This window comes from Diceros bicornis, chromosome 2, assembly GCF_020826845.1.
Source record: "Diceros bicornis minor isolate mBicDic1 chromosome 2, mDicBic1.mat.cur, whole genome shotgun sequence".
Taxonomy (NCBI): domain Eukaryota; kingdom Metazoa; phylum Chordata; class Mammalia; order Perissodactyla; family Rhinocerotidae; genus Diceros; species Diceros bicornis.
Genome location: NC_080741.1, coordinates 67,842,121 through 67,859,770, shown reverse-complemented (window position 1 = coordinate 67,859,770; position 17,650 = coordinate 67,842,121). Strand labels below are relative to the sequence as shown.

Genomic DNA, 17,650 nt, shown 5'->3' with positions numbered 1-17,650 from the left:
ATTAGATGAAAAAGTGCACTGCATTTCAGGGCTTCTCCAAGGGAGAGGGGGCATATCTGAATCACCCCAGGAAATTTTTCAAACTACCTAGCCATGTCCTCCAGCCCCCAAGTCCCCCGGCTCACCCTCATTCCTGGCCCAGATTCTGATACATTGCACTGGAGATGGTGAATGTGGTCTTGGGCAAGTTGGATGTGAGAATTAAGGAGATCAGGGGATACAAAATGATTTTGCAAAGTGTTATAAAAATATAAGAAACTATCAGTTTTTTTAATTGTAGTGTTTTTGAAGAAGAAAAATACTATATAGTTTTGATCTCAAGAAGTTTCCTATCTTTTGAAATGTAGCATTAACCGTGTAGCAGGCACTGGGCTACATATTTGACATGTATTGTCTCATTGATTCCTGAGCTAAGCATTAGGGTCCTATGGATTTGGGGGGTAAGACTTTCTCCTGGTTACTCTCCCCCAGAATGCAGGGAGCAGCTCAGAAACACAGGCTGCCCCTGCATGGAGGAAAGAAAACATTTAAGGTGAAGGCACTTAGTTTTCCCTTTATGAACTTCAAAAAGAAACCTTTGTCTTTTCTTCAGTTATAAAACCTGGATGATATGTACTATGTATGTGACTCACGTGTGTATAGGTGCCCCATAATTTATTTATGCACCATAATTCATTTAACCAATTCTCTATATCCATGTGAGTCCAAACTCCCCCAGGTCGCTGGGGGACTGTTCCAGGCCGGGGGTTCTTATCTGCTGCTGTAAATTATCTTCAGCAAACACATGGGCCTCTTTGGTAATGCAGCCCAGATGTGAGCATTTGAAAAGCTTGATAGTGAGCAAGCAAGCATTTAAATCGGAGAACAGAGACTTGGCTTGACCTCACTGGAAAAGCTCCCATTCTCTCAGGGGAGGATAAGCAGAGGTGGCTCAGGCTGGTACCACCCAGCTCCACACAAAGCCAGGATCTCAGTGTCTTTCACCCCCCTTATTCTTCTGAATACCTCTTGCTATTTTTTTTTCTTTGTAGTCTTCTCTCTCCTCATCCCCTCTTTTCCTCCTCCTCTTTCCAAGGCACCTTTGCTATGCCCTAGGACTGTAAGTGCCCACTCAGAGGTACCCCTAAGCATTGTCTGTGACAATCGGGGCTGAGAACTCACTGCGTTCGTGGGGGGTTCTTGTAGGAAATGTGGGGGGAAGCTGCTACCTTTCTGTCAAAGTTGCTGCAAACACGGAGCCTTGGACAGACTGCTGAATGCTTTTTTAGCACTCCCTGGCCTGGTTTGGAACATTGGGCCTTTAGAAATAGTTTAACTAAAGGAAGCATCATGACTACAACCCATGTGTCCCATCATTCCACCAGATTTTTTTTTTTTTTTTTTGCTGAGGAAGATTAGCCCTGAGCTAACATCTGTGCTAAATTTCCTCTATTTTGTATGTGGGGCACTGCCACAGCATGGCTGATGAGTAGAGTAGGTCCGCACCCAGGATCCAACCCGTGAACCTGGGCTGCCAAAGCAGAGCACATGTAACTTTAACCAGTCGGCCACAGGGCTGGCCCCCAGATTTTTTTTTTTTTAAGAGAGCCAAATATATGGAATACAACACAACAGGTAAAGCTGTGATGAAGAAAGAGATTTACTGATGTGGAAAGATGCTCCCAATATATTCTAGGGAAAAGAAGCAGACCACGAAACAATATGTGCTATATGATCACATTTCTGTAAAATATTTATATAGATAGAGAAAAGTTGAAAATGTTAACTATAGTTAATCTCTGGGTAAAATGACTGTGGGAATGATTTTCATTTCTTTTTGCTTGTCTATATATTTTTTTCCTACAGTGAACGTATTACTTGAGCAACTTTTTTTTATGCGAGTGTAAGGATTGGTAAAGGGAAGAAGAGTTAAACTGTTTGTGACTGGATAGCCAGGAGTTGTTTTAAAGCTATCAAAGAGTAGGTGATTTACAATAAGGAGAGGACAGGAAAATTTATCTCTTCACGGAGGAATGTGATTAAAAAGCCCAGAGAAATAACTGATTCCTCCTACTGTAGGCTCCATGGAGGCTATTTGAGGGGGATGTGGGAGTCAGCCATAGCCCTTTGCCCACCCACCACACTCCCATCTGAATGTGCAGTATTTCAGAACCTGAGGAATGCGGCTGTCAGTTGCCTTAATATCAACCGTGACCTCCAAAGTGGCCCAACCCATTCTGAACTTCCAGACAGTTGGTTAGCGGCCTCCATCTTTGAGGATCCAACATCCTAGTTCATATGAGAGTTCTAGAAAGACACAGAATGCTTCAAAACTGCTCAATCCTGATTCCAGTTTCTTACAGGATTATTTCTCAGTGTGCTCCTTGATCAAATATCAGACTGCTCTCTCTTCTCTGTAATCTGTCCTCAGGGTGACATCAAAAGGGCAGAGGCAAGAATTAGTATTATGAAGGGTGAAAAAAGCTGTAGGGTGCAGAAGTTAAAAGCTTGGCCTTAGTGCAGGGTTTCTCAGTAGCGGCACTATTGACAGTTTGGGCCAGGTAATTCTTTGTTCTGGGGAGCTATGCTGTGCTGTAGAAGTTTAGCAGTGGCCTCCACTCACTAGGCACTAGTAACACCTGCCAGGTCAAGACAATCAGAAAATGTCTTCAACATTGCCAAATGCACCCCACCCACCCGTTGAGAACCAGTGCATTAGCATCATTGTTGTGTTCAAATCCCAACTCTTCCATTATTGGCTGTGTGGCTCTTGGCACCCTCTCTGGGCCTGTTTCCTTACCTATGAGGTGGAGCTGGAGCTGGTGGTAGTACAAGGGGTTGTTGGAGGATTATACATGTTAGCGTGTAATGGAGACTCTCAGTAAATGCTAACTATTGTTATGATATAAATAACAGAGACACCTCAATCACATGTTCAGTGGGTAAAAAATTCCATAATGTGATATATGGCCTTTGAATCTGGAAGGTTAGGGACTGTCTGGCTTAGGTCTGACCTATTCACTTTCGCGCTGCGTGGCGGATGTCATCGTTTGTCTTTATCATTCACCATGCCCAGCCATCAGCTCCCTATCCAGCTTACCTCTGCTGCCTCCCCTCCTGCCTCCTTCTCCCAGTATGTATCCCTGCTTTCCTCGTGGAGGACGGGACAGGCCGTTTTGCTGTTTTGAGGTGAGAAGCAAGTACTTCACCAAGTGAAGCATGTAATTCACCACGTGACCCTGACACTTCTGCCTAGGGCAGAAGTCTCCCTCCCCATTCGGACAGGTCACAGCAAGGCCCTTCCCCTCCTGGGCCTCCAGCCCTTCCCTGGAGAACTCGGAAAGAGTCACACTGTGGGAGAGGAACAACAGGGCAGGTTTCTACAGGCTTACCTGGAGGGGCGTCTCTGGTTCTCCTGGTGACGCCTGGAAATTCGGAAGTGAGAAAGAGTTTCCTGGCAGGAGAACACATTGTAGAAGCAAATAGTGCTTCCCTTGGGGAATTCTCCAAGACTGCACCCCTCCCAGAGATGAAAGGAAACATATGGGACTCCCACGAGCAGTGCATAATAGCTTGGAAAAAGTGATGTCCTTGGAGAAAGTGAAATACACTGAAATTACACTGCTGTCTTCAGCGTGCATTATAAACTGAGACTATGACGTTGTAGGGTCATTACAAGCCATAAACAGAGATCTCCCTGCTCAGAATATGGATTAAGATCTGATAGAAACTACTTAGGCCGGTGGCTGCAGTGAGTGCCTAAAATTACCCACAGTAACTGAATGAAACCCAGAATGAGGCGTTTTGATTTAGCCCTCACTGGATGCCAGTCACCAACTCATTATTGTTCAGAATGAGAAATAATTGGCAACTCTTGCCCAATTCTCCTTCTTTGAAGATATAACTCAGACATAGCAAGGCCCTAGAAAACAAAGAAATACCCTCAGTTGAGGAGAAAAAGTTGTAACTTGTCAAAAGAACATTCGTTTCACAGTATTTTCCCATTCGGTGTCAAAATGGACACTTTTGTAGCGTTTTGCTACCTTGAGAGAAGGAGCTTAGATAAGATACCTGGAATTTTTATTCTTGTTTTTATAGTTAAAATTTTAAAGAGGTTCCCAATGAAGTCAATGCCTTTTATTATAGTCCAGTAGGTAGAGGAATAATAATAACACAGTAATAATCACCACCACTTACTGACTGCTGAACTATGTGCCACCCATTGGGTTGAGCACGTTTAAAACGTCTCTCATCTCTCTGGTGGGTGGGACAAGTGAGGCAAGAGAGGCACAGAGAGGCCGAGCAGCTGGCCCAGGGCCCCAGGAGGCATCAGTATTGGAGCCATGGTTCAGACTTGTGTCTCCTCAACTCCATGGTGTTGACTTTGACCGTGATGAATAAATGTGCCACAAGATGAAAATATTGGCACCTACGTGTAAGTGACTGCAAAGGCCAGCCCATTCCAAACAACCCGAGTGTTCTGCTTTTTGACACGCTTGTGTTGTCATCTGGCTGACAGGCCTGCCTCCCCTCCACGCCGTCTTTGTCAAGTTGTTGAGGTGTGATGTTCTGTTATCACTGGTGAGTGGTTAGGCGAACACTTGTCCCATCAAGAAGGGAAAAAAAGTGCTCATGGGAGGAGCGCGAAAAGTGGAGACAAAACCACCCCAAGCAAATCCTATTCTCAAGAAATGATACTTGTTAGGCTGTATGAGGTTTGTTTTCAAAATATACGCCTAGTCAAAAAGCCTGGGTTCATTTTGAGGCTAAAAATTTAAGCATGGGCTTCAACTTCTCAAAATCTTAGTGAAATCGCTCACAGTAAGCATGCAGAAAGGAAACAGTATCCTTTTGCCAAAAAAGGGCTGAAACAAAAGGTCTTTATGAGTCTGGGATAGTCCGTTTCATGTCATTAAGAAGCCCTAGATTTTCTTTTCAGTTCAAGGTACGTGTTGATAGGTGTGCCTGGAGAGCCATTCTCCCGAAGGACCGTATGTACTTTTCATACACACCATAAATATGAAGTCGTTACAATGGCCCCCTTGAGGGAGAGATGAGATCATGGATTCAGAAAGCGGGTAATCGGATGCCTAGGCAGAAAGGGAGAAGGCAACAGGGCAGGTCGCCAGAAAGTAGTGGGAAACAAGATAGGGACCTGTTTACTGGAACTGGGGTATCTTTAGGGCTCTGGGCTTCACAAACAAGGTGAACCCAGTTTCTAGTACAAAGGTATCTGTTCAGAGTTGGACAAGCCACAAATTGATTTGGTGCAGAGCCACCCAGCTCCCTGCATATGGTTTCTTAAATTCTCAAAGACTAGCAAGAGAATTGGTCTGGCTAATATGTCCTCTCCCTGGAATGCCCTTCCTACCTTTGTTACCTGGTGAACTCATGCATTCTTTAAGACTCAGCTCAATTGTCTGAGGGGACACTTAGTGTCTTGTGACAGTCCTATGAATTTCAGTTTGGCAGCCTTTTCCCTCTTGATTCATAAACTGAGTTAATTGCATCCCTCCCTTGGGCCCCATGGCATTGCGTACATGTTATATTCATTGTAATTGTTATTGTAGGAAAGCGTTATGTTATATTGGTTTGGAATATGAACTTTGAAGTTTGACAGGTCTTAGTTCATATCACGGTTCCACCACTTCCTACCTGTATGGCTTGGGGAAGATGACTTTACATCTCTATATCTCAGTTTTCTCATCTGTAAAACGGGTTCATAAATTGCTCTCTACAGCATCTGGTTGTCCTGAAGATTAAATGCAATGATGCATGTTGAGTCCTTTGTGTTGTCCCTAGCACATGGGAAGCCCTCTATTAATTTGGATTCTTTGGTTACCAGTGGAACCAACAGAAACCAATTGTGGCCACCTAACAGAATTGAAGGAAAACTGAACTAACAAGGCCTCAGAAAAGATAGAAATCCAGGCTTCTGCAGGGATCTAGGGAGCAGAAACCAGTGGACAATTTCATCAGGGTACCGCTGGCAGAACAATGGGCTCCAACCATCTTTGATCTTTAGGTATTCTAATCTTATTTATATTCCAGGGTGAAGGAATCTGACTTGGTGTAGCTTGGGTCACATGGCCACACCGTGGACAGGGAGTTCTAGCTGAGAGGAAGGAATGTGCTCTACCGTTTTACGTGCAGCCATCGACCATTAAGGCTTTTGCATATATAACTCCTGCTGTAGACCACTGCAGCTTTATTTAGTAACACAAACACAGAATTAAAAAAAAAAAAAAATGTTTTGGAAACCAGGGGAAAATTTGAGGACTGGATTTTAAATATTAAGAAATTATTATGACTTTAATGTGAAAATTCATTGAGGTTATGCTTTTAATATGATCTCTCTCTGTTAGACATATATACTGAAGTAATTAAAAGTGAACGGAAAAGAGAATCACCGAATCTTGGCGTAGAAAACAGACCCTGAGTTCTACTAATCTGATTTGGGACTCTTGTAGGGCAGGGAGGTCACTTCCTCTGGGAAAACTTTTCCCTTCGAGACTACTCCAACTTGTAAAAAGGTGTTTCATAGGTTAATCCAGAATCTATCACCTTATTTTTGTCCACTGCTTTTGGTTCTGCTTTTTGAAGCAATAGAGAACAAATGTACTTCTTTATAGGTTAACGTCTTGGGGAATATTGCACTAGTCTTGTTTCTCTGCCTATTTTGTAACATGGTTGAGCTGCATGCAGTTATTGAAGGCTTAGCTTCCTGCCTAAGTGCTGGTTGAGTGAACTAGAAGAGACAGCCCAGGAGGAGGTTCTGCTTAAGAGCATTGTCCACAGAGTCAAAGGGACCCAAATCAAGACCTAGCCCTGCCATATAGACAGATCTCTAAAACTCAGTTTCTGCATCTGTGAAATGGGGGTAATGATGGATGTCTCTTACACAGGGTTGTTGTGAGAATTAAATGAAAGAACACATGGAAAGTACTTAGCGCATGGCCCAACACAAAGTAAGAGCTCAGGAAACATTAGCTGTGACATTGCTGCTGCCCTTTCGGGCTGCCCGCTGGAAACCCGCCCACGTTATCTTTGTTGACGGGGATAAAAATACATGCAAAAGCAAAGAAAGCAGGAAACCAGTCCCGCCACCTAGCTGAACTGGAAGGTCCTTCAGGATGCAAGGAAACTTAGTAACACGGGTCATCCCAGCTCCACAGCAGCCGCCAGCCTTGGGGCCTCCTCGCTTTGTGTCCACCATCGCTGTGACTCGCTGCTCTCTGCTTCCGCTCCATCAGGCCCTGCTCTTGACTCGTGTCGTTTTTTCTCTGCCTCATGGCTTCTGCTTAGTGCCTCTCTCTGCCACCACTGTTTCCCTCTTGACCTGTTTCTCCATCTCTCCATCTAAGAGATCATGTGTGATTGGTTTGTCCGTTCCTTACGCCTTATAAAGACCCTCTTTTGGGTTAAGTGCCCTTATTTTAAGGCCAGCTTACTCACTGGTGACTATCCTTGGTCTGTCCAGCAGTGCCAGGGTAGGAGAAACTAAACTGATGGGAGAATACCAGGATTATAACAAATTCTGTCTTGGTGAAAGCCAAGTTATGAATGTTTATCACATTACTCAAAAGAGACTTTCTTTACAGTGTTTTTTCCACCTGGATTTCTTTTTATTTTACAGAATCTCATTTTTTCCTAGCCTTCAAATATAGTTCAAATCTTGTCATGTCCTTGAAGCCTTTTTAACATAATGCAAAGTTTACCGAGCTACAAGTTAGAATTTCTTCAGTCCCTACCATGTACCAGGAACTGGACTAGGCACTTCGTGTATAATATATCTCATTTAAATCCCATAAAGGCATCATTATCCCCACTTTACAGACAAAGGATGTTTTTTTGTTTTGTTTTGTTTTTGGTAAGGAGATTTGCCCTGAGCTAATAACATCCAGTGGCAACATTCCTCGTTTTTTGCTTGTGGAAGATTCGCTCTGAGCTATCATCTGTGCCAATCTTCCTCTATTTTGTATGTGGCATGCCTCCACAGCACGGCTGACAAGTGGAGTAGGTCTGCACCCAGAGTCCGAACCCGCAAACCCCAGGCCACTGAAGCGAAATGCACAGAACTTGAACCACTCAGCCACAGGGCCAGCCCCTAGACAAAGGATTTTAGACTCAAAGCCTAAGTCACATCCCCCAGGCCACATAGGTTTAAATTCCAAAACATAGATTTTTATTAACAATTGTTAATATTTATTGAGTGGTTTACATATAGTATCTCATTTAATCCTTCTGAAATCCTGTGAGGTAAGTGTAATCGTGACACCCATTTTAGAAAAGAAGCTAACTAATTTGCCTAAAGCCACATAGCTAATAAATGATGGAGGTGGGACTCTATATTCTAGATCTTTCTGATTCCAAAGCCTACTTTCCCCCCAACTCTTCATTTCCCTCCCTACATTAGTACTTAACCTTCCCTTCTCACAAACCTAACACTCATCAGTCTTCACTTATAAGTGAGATAAACCCTTGTAAGTAAAAATATAAAGGATTTATTCTCTTTCTGGAATTTCCCTTGATGATTCAACATTAGAGGTGGAATTTTTGAAATGATTTTACTATCTCAGTGATAACATCTTTCATGGCCTTTTTCAGTTTTACCTACTTATCACATGTTTTGTCCTTGTTGAAGAGGAGTGGGAGGGGAGAGCAACTGCCCCAGGACTATGATGATTTTGCAGAACTAAGGACAGGCTCACTGTGTCACTTTAGTTCTGGTTTATCTTGACTCTCACCAGTTTGAGAGCAAGTTCTCTTCCAGGACATGAGCTGTGAGCTGTCTTGGGGCATTATGTCTCTTCGTGCATTATTCATCAAGCAGGGTTCCAACACTTGAGAAAAACTTCTGGGCCTCAGCTGGCTCACTCACCCACCCCCGAGCGCCAGCCATCACCATCCAGCTTCATCATTACGGGATTATGAAAACAGAGGTTGTTAGACTCCCCTCCCGTCCCTACATGGGGCTGTCAGAGCTCTACTAAGAGAGAGACCTGCAATCTGTGGCCTCCCAGATTGAACAGCAAAGGCCCAGAAAGGTGGTGGGGGGAGTGAGACCCAGAATACTCTGATTTGCATGAGAAAAGACCAAGATTAAGTACTACAGAGAGTTTGGCTTCCAGCCAAGGGAAAGCCCGGGGCCCTGGAAGGATGAGAGCGGAGGAGGAGGGTGTGATTGAAACTCTCCTGGTACAGGAGGGCAAGGTAGGCGTGGGGCCCTCACACCCAGCCCAAGGCTGAAAACCACTGAGCCACAAGCAGGCCTCAAGGTTCAATTATATAGTGCTTACTCAGCCGACTTCTGCTTTCAACCCACAGAGCTCACCTGGGCTTTGTTTTGAAGCTGTCTGGGGTATTATGAACTCCCAGAATGTGTGTCAAAGAATGAGGAACACAGATCCAGTTGTATCTGCAGTTGGATTCCATTTTGGATTTCTCTTTAACCTACCTTTGACCACACAAAAACCTTCCGTAAGAGATTTTATCTGCATGTGTGTGTACATACACATACATCATACATACGTGTTGCAGATTTCTTTTCAAGGGAAGAAAAAGCACAACCATGCCCTAGTTCCTCAAAATTCTCTCTCTGCTTTTGGGGAACCTAAATGAGAAAATGAAACCATGCTGAGAGAAGGAACGAAATCTGAGGAAAAACCTCTGTACTGTGTTTCAGGTTTTACATTGAGAGCATATCGTTTTTAAAGGATAAAACCACCGTGGAGCTGTTTTTCCTGAATGCAAAGTCCTGTGTGCACAAGGTAAGGTGCCTGTTTGTTATGTTCAATGAATGATTCCAGAAGGACTGGAGTTGGAGGGAGCAACGGTGTTGTCTGTCTTTTCATGTTCACACGAAGAAAAATGGCCATAATCTTTTCCGTTGATGTTTTCTACCCCACCAAAAAAACAACAACAAAAAAAATGGCAGCTCTTCTCAAATTCTGAGTGAGGAAGACAGCCATCTGCAGAGGAATCATGCTCATATACAATCACCACTGCTTTAAATGCAGCTAATCGTCCACACAGAATGACCCACAAAGATGGATCAGTCAGATTGTGATGGGAACCTCACAAAAGTCAGGCCAGAAATCTTTTTAACAGAGTATGCCTTACATTTACCATAATTCGAAACCAGTATTATTGCGGGGCCTCTGCTCAGAATTACATGCTTTAAAGCAGTGTCTCAGTTATCTGTGATAAGGGACCAGTTTTTGCTTTACTATTCTTTATTTGTATCCAACGTGTAGAGGACACCTTGCTTTTGTAAAAATCAATAAACATGAATTGCTAGAAAAAACGATCCCATGCTTGGATGTTGCAGCCATGTCAAATTGCTATAAAAGTTTTAAATATTCTGAATTTTTATCTCATCTCCTTGCCGCTAGCATTGCTTTAAAGGCCTCCGCTCTGCCCTCCTCAGACCATACCCTCAGCAAGGGCAGGGAATCTGTGGGCCAAGATATGCGCATCTGGAGCCTAGCTCCTCCCTTCTAGCTTATGGTCTCGGTGTTCAGGATCTCAGATCCCATGCCTGCTTCCACGACCAGTGGGAGCCCCTTCTGCCCATATACATCGCCCTAAATCAGAGAGGTGGCCAGGGGCAGCTGAATGGTGCCTGGCCTAGAAAGACAAAGGGGCAGGCTACAGGTTAGGACACCTACATTGGTACTCTTCCCCTAGGCCCCCAAAATATTAAAGGTGGCCCACTGCACACACACAACTTTAATTGGTGTAAGACTCAGAAAGAGCAGAGTTTTTGTTGGGTATTTTTAACAACTTTATTGAGATATAATTGACTGTACATATTTAAGGTGTACAATTTTATAAGTTTTAACATATATACATAATACCCATGAAATGATGCACCACAATCAAGACAGTGAATATACCAGGCAACTACGGATCTGCTTTTTCTCACAATAGATTAGATTACATTTTCTAGAGTTTTATGTAAATGGAATCATACAGTAGATAATCTTTTTGTCTTCTTTCAATAAACATAATTATTTTGAGATTCATCCATGTTATTGTGTGTATCATAGTTTATTCCTTTTTATTGCTGAGTAGTATTTCATTGTATGGCCATACCTTAAATTGTTTATCCATTCACCTGTGGTTTTTTGTTTTTTTTTTTATTTTTTTCCCAGCTTTACTGAGATATGATTGACATATAACATTGTGTAAATTTAAGGTGTATGATATGATGATTTGATACACGTGTGTATTGTGAAATGACGATCCATTCACCTGTCGATGGATATTTGGATTGTACTAATTTGGGGACTATTACAGATAAAACTACTATGAACATTCATGTACAAATCATTGTATGCACATATGCTTTCTTTTTGGGGGGTAAACACCTGGAAGTAGAATGGCTAGATCATATGGTACAGAAGTTTAACTCTCGAAGGTCCTGCCAAACTGTTTTCCAAAGTGGTTGTGCTATTTTAAGTTCCCACCAGCAGTTTATGAGTGTTCTAGTTCCCTCAGCACTTGGCATGGTTAATTTTTCTCATTTTAGCCATTCTCATAAGTGTGAAGTGGTATCTCATGGTGGTTTTCATTTGGATTTTCCTGATGACATATGATGTGTGCTTATTTACCATCAGTATATCTTCTTTATGTTTGAATCTTTTGCCCAATTTCTTTGGGCTGTTTGTTTTCTTGTATTGAGTTTTCAGAGTGTTTATATTCTGGATCCAAGTACTGTATTGGTTATATGGATTGCAAATATTTTCTTCCTGTGGCTTGCTTTTCATTCTCTCAGTGTTTTTCAAAGACTTTTTTTTTTTTTTTCAAGGCTTTTATTTTGATGAAGTCCGTTTTATCGATTTGTTCTTTTATGGATTGTGCTTTTGATATTGTATCTCAGCAAACTTGGCCTAACTCAAGGTCACAAAAATTTTCTCATGTGCTTTCTTGTAGATGTTTTAGAGTTTTAGGTTTTACATTTAGGTCTATGATCCATTTTGAGTTTATTTTTATATAAGGCACGAAGTATGAATTGAAGTTCACTTTTTTTTGGATATAGATATTCAATTATTCCGGCACCATTTGTTGAAAAGACTGTTGTTTCCCCATTACATTGGCCTTTTTCAAAAATCAGTTGTCCGTATATGTGTGTTTATTTCTGGACTCTCTATTCTGTCATATTGGTCTATTTGTCAACTTTCATGCCAGTAACATACTGTTTTGATTGCTGCAGCTTCATAATGTGTCTTGAAATCAGAACAAACTCCAACTTTGTTTTTTCAAAGTTGTTTTATTTATTCTAAGTTTTTTGCATTTCTATATGAATTTTGGAATCAGCTTGTCGATTTCTACAAGAAAAAAAAAAAAAAACCTGTTGAGACTTTATTAGGATTGCACTGAATCTGTAGACCAGTGTGGGAAGAATTGATGAGTTATCAGATCTGTGAACAAGGTAGATATCTCCATTTATTTAGATCATCTTTAATTTCTCTCAGTAGTGTTTTGTAGTTTTCAGTATACATGTCTTTTGTCAGATTTGTCCCGAAGTCTTCCATATTATTTGATACAATTATAAATGGTATCTTTTTATTTCAATTTCTGAATGTCCATTACTAGTATATAGAAATGCAGTTAACTTTTGTATGTTGATCTTGAATCCTGCAACCTTGCTAAGCTCACTTATCTCTTTTGGTAGCTTTTTTGTAGATTACATCAGATTCTCTTTATAGATGACCATGTCATCTGCTAATAATGATAGTTTTACTTCTTCCTTTCCAATCTGCATGCCTTTATATTAGTTGTCAAATCTATAGACATAGTTGTTCATAATATTTCATTACTATCATTTTAACATATGCAGTTTGTAGTGATATCACCTCCTCGATCCTGATATTAATAATTGTTGTCTTCTCTGTTTTTTTTTTACCATCAGTCTGACTAGAAGTTTATCATTATTGAGCTTCTCAAAGAACCAGCTTGTGGTTTCAGTGATTTTCTCTGTTGTTTTTCTGTTTTCCGTTTCATAGATTTCTGCTATGATCTTTATTATTTTTCTCTTTTATCTTTGTTATTTTCTTTCTCCTCCTTCCTTTGGGTTTAATTTGCTCTTCATATTCTAGTTTCTTAAGATAGAAGCTAAGATCACTGATTAAAGATATTTCTTTTCTAATACAGGCATTTGGTACTATAACATTTCTCCCTAAGTACTGATTTTGTAGTATCCCACAAATTCTGGTATGTTGTGTTTTCATTTTCATTCACTTCTAAATATTTTCTAATTTCCTTTTCGATGGGCTCATTGTTATTCAGAAGAGTACAGTTTGGTTTCCAAATATTTGGGGATTTTTAGAGATCTTTTATTTATTTCTAATGTAATCCCACTGTGGTCAAAGAACACACTTTGTATGAATTAAATCCTTTTAAATTTATTGAGACTTGTTTTATGGTCCAGAATATGCTCCTTCTTGGTAAATGGTCCATGTGCACTTGGGAAGAATGTGTATTATGCTGTCATTGGGTAGAATGTTCTATAAATGTTAATTATAGGTCAACTTGGTTAATAGTATTGTTCAAGTCTACTATTGTGATTGTGTATCTACTTCTTGTGTCAATTATTGACGGGGGGTATTGAAATCTCTAGATATCATTGTGGATTTTTCTATTTCTCCTTGCAGTTCTATCAGTTTTTCTTTCATGTGTTTTGAAGTTCTGTTATTAGGACATAAATATTTAGGATTGCTATATTCTCTTGCTTATTGTTATAAAATGATCCTTTTATCCTGGTAGTATTCTTTATTCTGAAATCCACTGTTTGATGTTAACATAACCACTCCAAGTTTCTTTTGATTAGTGTTAGCCTGGTAAATATTTTTTCATCCTTTTAATTTAAAACTATTTGTGTCTGCATATTTAAAATGCATTTTTTATAGACAACGTATATTTGCATCTTGATTTTTTTAATCCGTTTTGGCAATCTCTGTCTTTCAACTGGTTTTTACACTATTTACATTTAATGTGATTATTAACATGGTTAAGTTTAAGTCTATCTTGCTGTTTGTTTTGTATTTGTCCCATCTGTTCTTTGTTTCTTTTTTCTGCCTTCTTTTGGATTTATTGAGTATAATTCCATTTTACCTCCTTTGTTGAATTATTAGCTATAACTCTTTGTTTTGCTATTTCCATGGTTGCTTTAGGGTTTATAGTATACGTCTCTAATTTATCAAGTCTACCTTCAAGTGACAGACCATTTCACATGAAGTACAAGAACTTCATAATAGTATATTTCTATGTCTTCCCTCTTAGCCTTTATGCTATCAGTGTCATACTTTAGATATGTTATAGATGCACATGACATTGTTATTGTTTTTGTGTAAACATTCAGTTATCTCTGGCTGCGTTTAAGATTTTCTCTTTATCACTGCTTTCAGCAATTTGATTATGAGGTGCTTTGGTATAGCTTTCTTCATGTTTCTTGTGATTGGTGTTTATTGAGCATCTTGGACTTGTGGGTTTATAGTCTTCATCAAATTTAGAAATATCTCAGCCATTTTTTCTTCACATATTTTTATTCTGTCCCCACCCATGCCTCTCTGGTAAACTCCAATTACATTATACATATACTGGGCCACCTGAAGTTGTCCCACAGCTCAGTGATGCTCTTTTCCTTTTATTTAGTTATTTTTTCTGTGTTTTATTTTGGATAGTTTCTATTGCTATGTCTTCAATTTCATTCATCTTTTCTTTTGCAATCTAATCTGCCATTTATCCCATCCTGTGTATTGGAGTTTTTATCTTTAGGAATTTGATTTAGATCTTTTTTACATCTTGCATGTGACTACTTGACTTTTTGAAATATGAAATATAGTTATAATAATTGTTTTAATGTACTTGTCCACTTATTCTAATATCTGTGTCAGTTCTGGATGGTTTTGATTGACTAATTTTTATGGATTATATTTTCCTGCCTACTTGCTTGCCTGGTAATATTCAATTGGATGCTGGACATTGTTTAATTTTATCTTTTTGGGTGCTGCATATTTTTACATTCCTATAAATATTCTTGACATTTGTTTTTGGATGCAGTTTAGTTCCTTGGATGCAGTTTGATTTTTTTCAAGTCTTACTTTCATGATTTGTTACGCTGGCCCAGAGCACTGCTCATTCTAGAGCTAATTACTACCCATTACTGGGGCAAGACCTTCCTGAGTACTCTACTCAATGCTCCATGAATTGTGAGTTTTCCAGTCTGGGTGGTGAGAATAGGCACCATTTCCAGTCCTGTGTGAGGATGAGGCACTCTTCCCTTTTGGATAGTTCTTTCACCAACCATGGGTAGTCTCTTTCCATGCATGCTCTGCTCAATATTCTGCTAAACTCTCAAAGAAGACCCTCTGCGTATCATCAAGATTCTCTGTCTGTGCAGCTCTCTGTTCTCTAGCACTCTGTTCTGCAAATTCTATCCATTATGGTCTCCTCAGTCTCTCAGCTCCATCTCCTTAATTCAGAGAGTCCACCATGCTCCACGTGGGTTTTCCCTTCACAGCCTGGAAACCTTTTCATGGCAGTAAGTGGGGGCATTCATGCAGTTTACCTCGTTCAATGTTCAGTCCTTTGTTGCCTGATGTTCAGTGTTTTGAAAATTGCTATTTCATATTTATTGTCTAGGTTTTTCTTTTAGTTTTTTTCAGGTGAGAGAGTAAATCCAGTCCCTGTTAATCCATCTTAGCCAGACACAGAAGTACTCAAAGCAGAGTTTTTGGCTAATTCTATGGGGAAAGTAAATGTCTTCGGCACCAAAGGCTTTATTACAGCCTCTCTTTTCTGATATTTGGGCTTCCTTAAGAACTCCAAGGGTTGACTGATAAGTAAACACTTACATAGCAAATGCAGCATTTACTGAGTCAGGAAAACATTTCGTAAACCACAGTTGGTCATCATCTCCTGTGTGGAGAAATACAATTACCCCTTGTGATATTTTTCACTGCCTAGCTGGCCATGGTCCAATGAAATAGTCTTCTTGATTGCTTGTTTGCTCTGTTACTAACGTAAAGAAAGGTAGGCTGTAAATTTTAACTCCTGATATTTCTCTTGTAGCTTTGTATGTGAAATTCTGTTGGTCTTGAGGAAGTAATGAAAAGAAGAGTTCTTTTAAATTCTACTCCATCTTATGAACGTCAATTCCTGGGAGCTCCTTTCTAAAATGAGAGTGTTTCATGATGTGTCAAAGAATTTAGAACTTTTACAAAAAATAATATTATAAGGCACTATGACCTATGACCGTTATTGGGATAATTTTTTAAAAATTCATTTGTAGGAATTTAGAGTTGAATATTTTCTATCTAGGTAAAATGCAGATGACTAGTAACAAACAATCCCAAGAGATGTTATAGCTCCAGTAAATGATAAGACAACTGGATCCGGCAGCTGTTGGTAAAGCAGCTTGCAAGTAATTTCTTAAGATGTGTGATAATTTAAGAACATTCCATGTAAGGAATATCATCTGAATCATGACCACAGGTGTGAACAAGCCTCAGCTGTAGAACACATGTAGGTGGATTATTGGTTGGTGCAAGTCGTTCACTGATGGTGGTAGCTGCTGTTAATTCGGGGCTCACTGCTAGATCTGAGAGTGAACGGGGCTCCCTTCCACACTATGCAGGGGACATTCTTCCCACCAGTGATGTGTTTAGCACCTCTGATCACCTCCTACACACACTTCTTCCCCTCTGCCAGGCAGCTTTCCCCTGCTCCTAGTTCCTTCCTTTCACTGAGGACAGAAACAGATAGACAGGAAAAGAGAGCTCTTATTTGCAAATACTAACAAAGCCACAGTATCTTTTTGCACGCTTGGTTAGTAAGAAATATGACTCGTAATGAGGTTTAATACAGTTGCTGAAGCTCTGCATAGCTATGTCAATATGGATTTCTGTTCACAAAATTCAGCCTCATAAATATGTCATTTGAAACACTGGTGGTTCCCAATGGTTTTGTAAATATCATTTCCCATACTGCGTAGTGAATAAGCCATTGGTGTCACTTAAATTCGTTGAAAGAAATATTGTGCCTCATTTCTGAGTTTGGATATCCCAGATAGTCTGAAAAAGGGATAAAGGTTTCTCACTTTTGTTTGCTCCAAAACAAACTCCCGTGTTACAGTCTGGTACAAATAGGTCCTTCAATGAATTTTTGTTGACCAACTCAGTAAATGAATTGATGCTGTTGATGATCAACTCTTGTTTCCCAAGAAGTCAAGAGACAAACGAAAACATCTCATCTGATATATAATTTGACTAGTATTGAGTATGAAATGCATCTAAATTTACTAAGAATTTGAACATCTAAAAAATTCATTTTCCAGGTATTACTGAAGAACAGTTAGCAATGCTATAGTAACTCAAATTACAATTTTCATCAAAGAATGATTCTGTAAAGAAGAAAATTTCATGTCCAGTCTAATATTAAAAAAAATGTCGGGGCCAGCTGGTAGCGTAGTGGTTAAGTTTGCGTGCTCCGCTTCAGCGGCCCAGGGTTCGCAGGTTCAGATCCTGGGTGCAGACCTACGCACCACTTATCAAGCCATGCTGTGGCAGGCGTCCCACGTATAAAATAGAGGAAGATAGGCACAGATATTAGCTCGGGGCCAGTCTTCCTCAGGAAAAACAAGAGGATTGGCAACGGAGGTTAGCTC

At 40.2% G+C, this 17,650-nt stretch overlaps 1 protein-coding gene across 4 annotated transcripts in view; it reads left to right on the top strand.

Annotated features, from left to right (window-relative positions):
• Nucleotides 1–17,650, top strand: part of FRMD4B (FERM domain containing 4B) — a 311,911-nt gene that overhangs the window by 201,191 nt on the left and 93,070 nt on the right. For all 4 annotated transcript variants that reach the window (XM_058562852.1, XM_058562834.1, XM_058562843.1 and 1 more), the window contains one exon: nucleotides 9,665–9,749. In XM_058562852.1, the coding sequence (XP_058418835.1) occupies nucleotides 9,665–9,749 (85 nt within the window). The remainder of the gene's footprint in view (nucleotides 1–9,664; nucleotides 9,750–17,650) is intronic.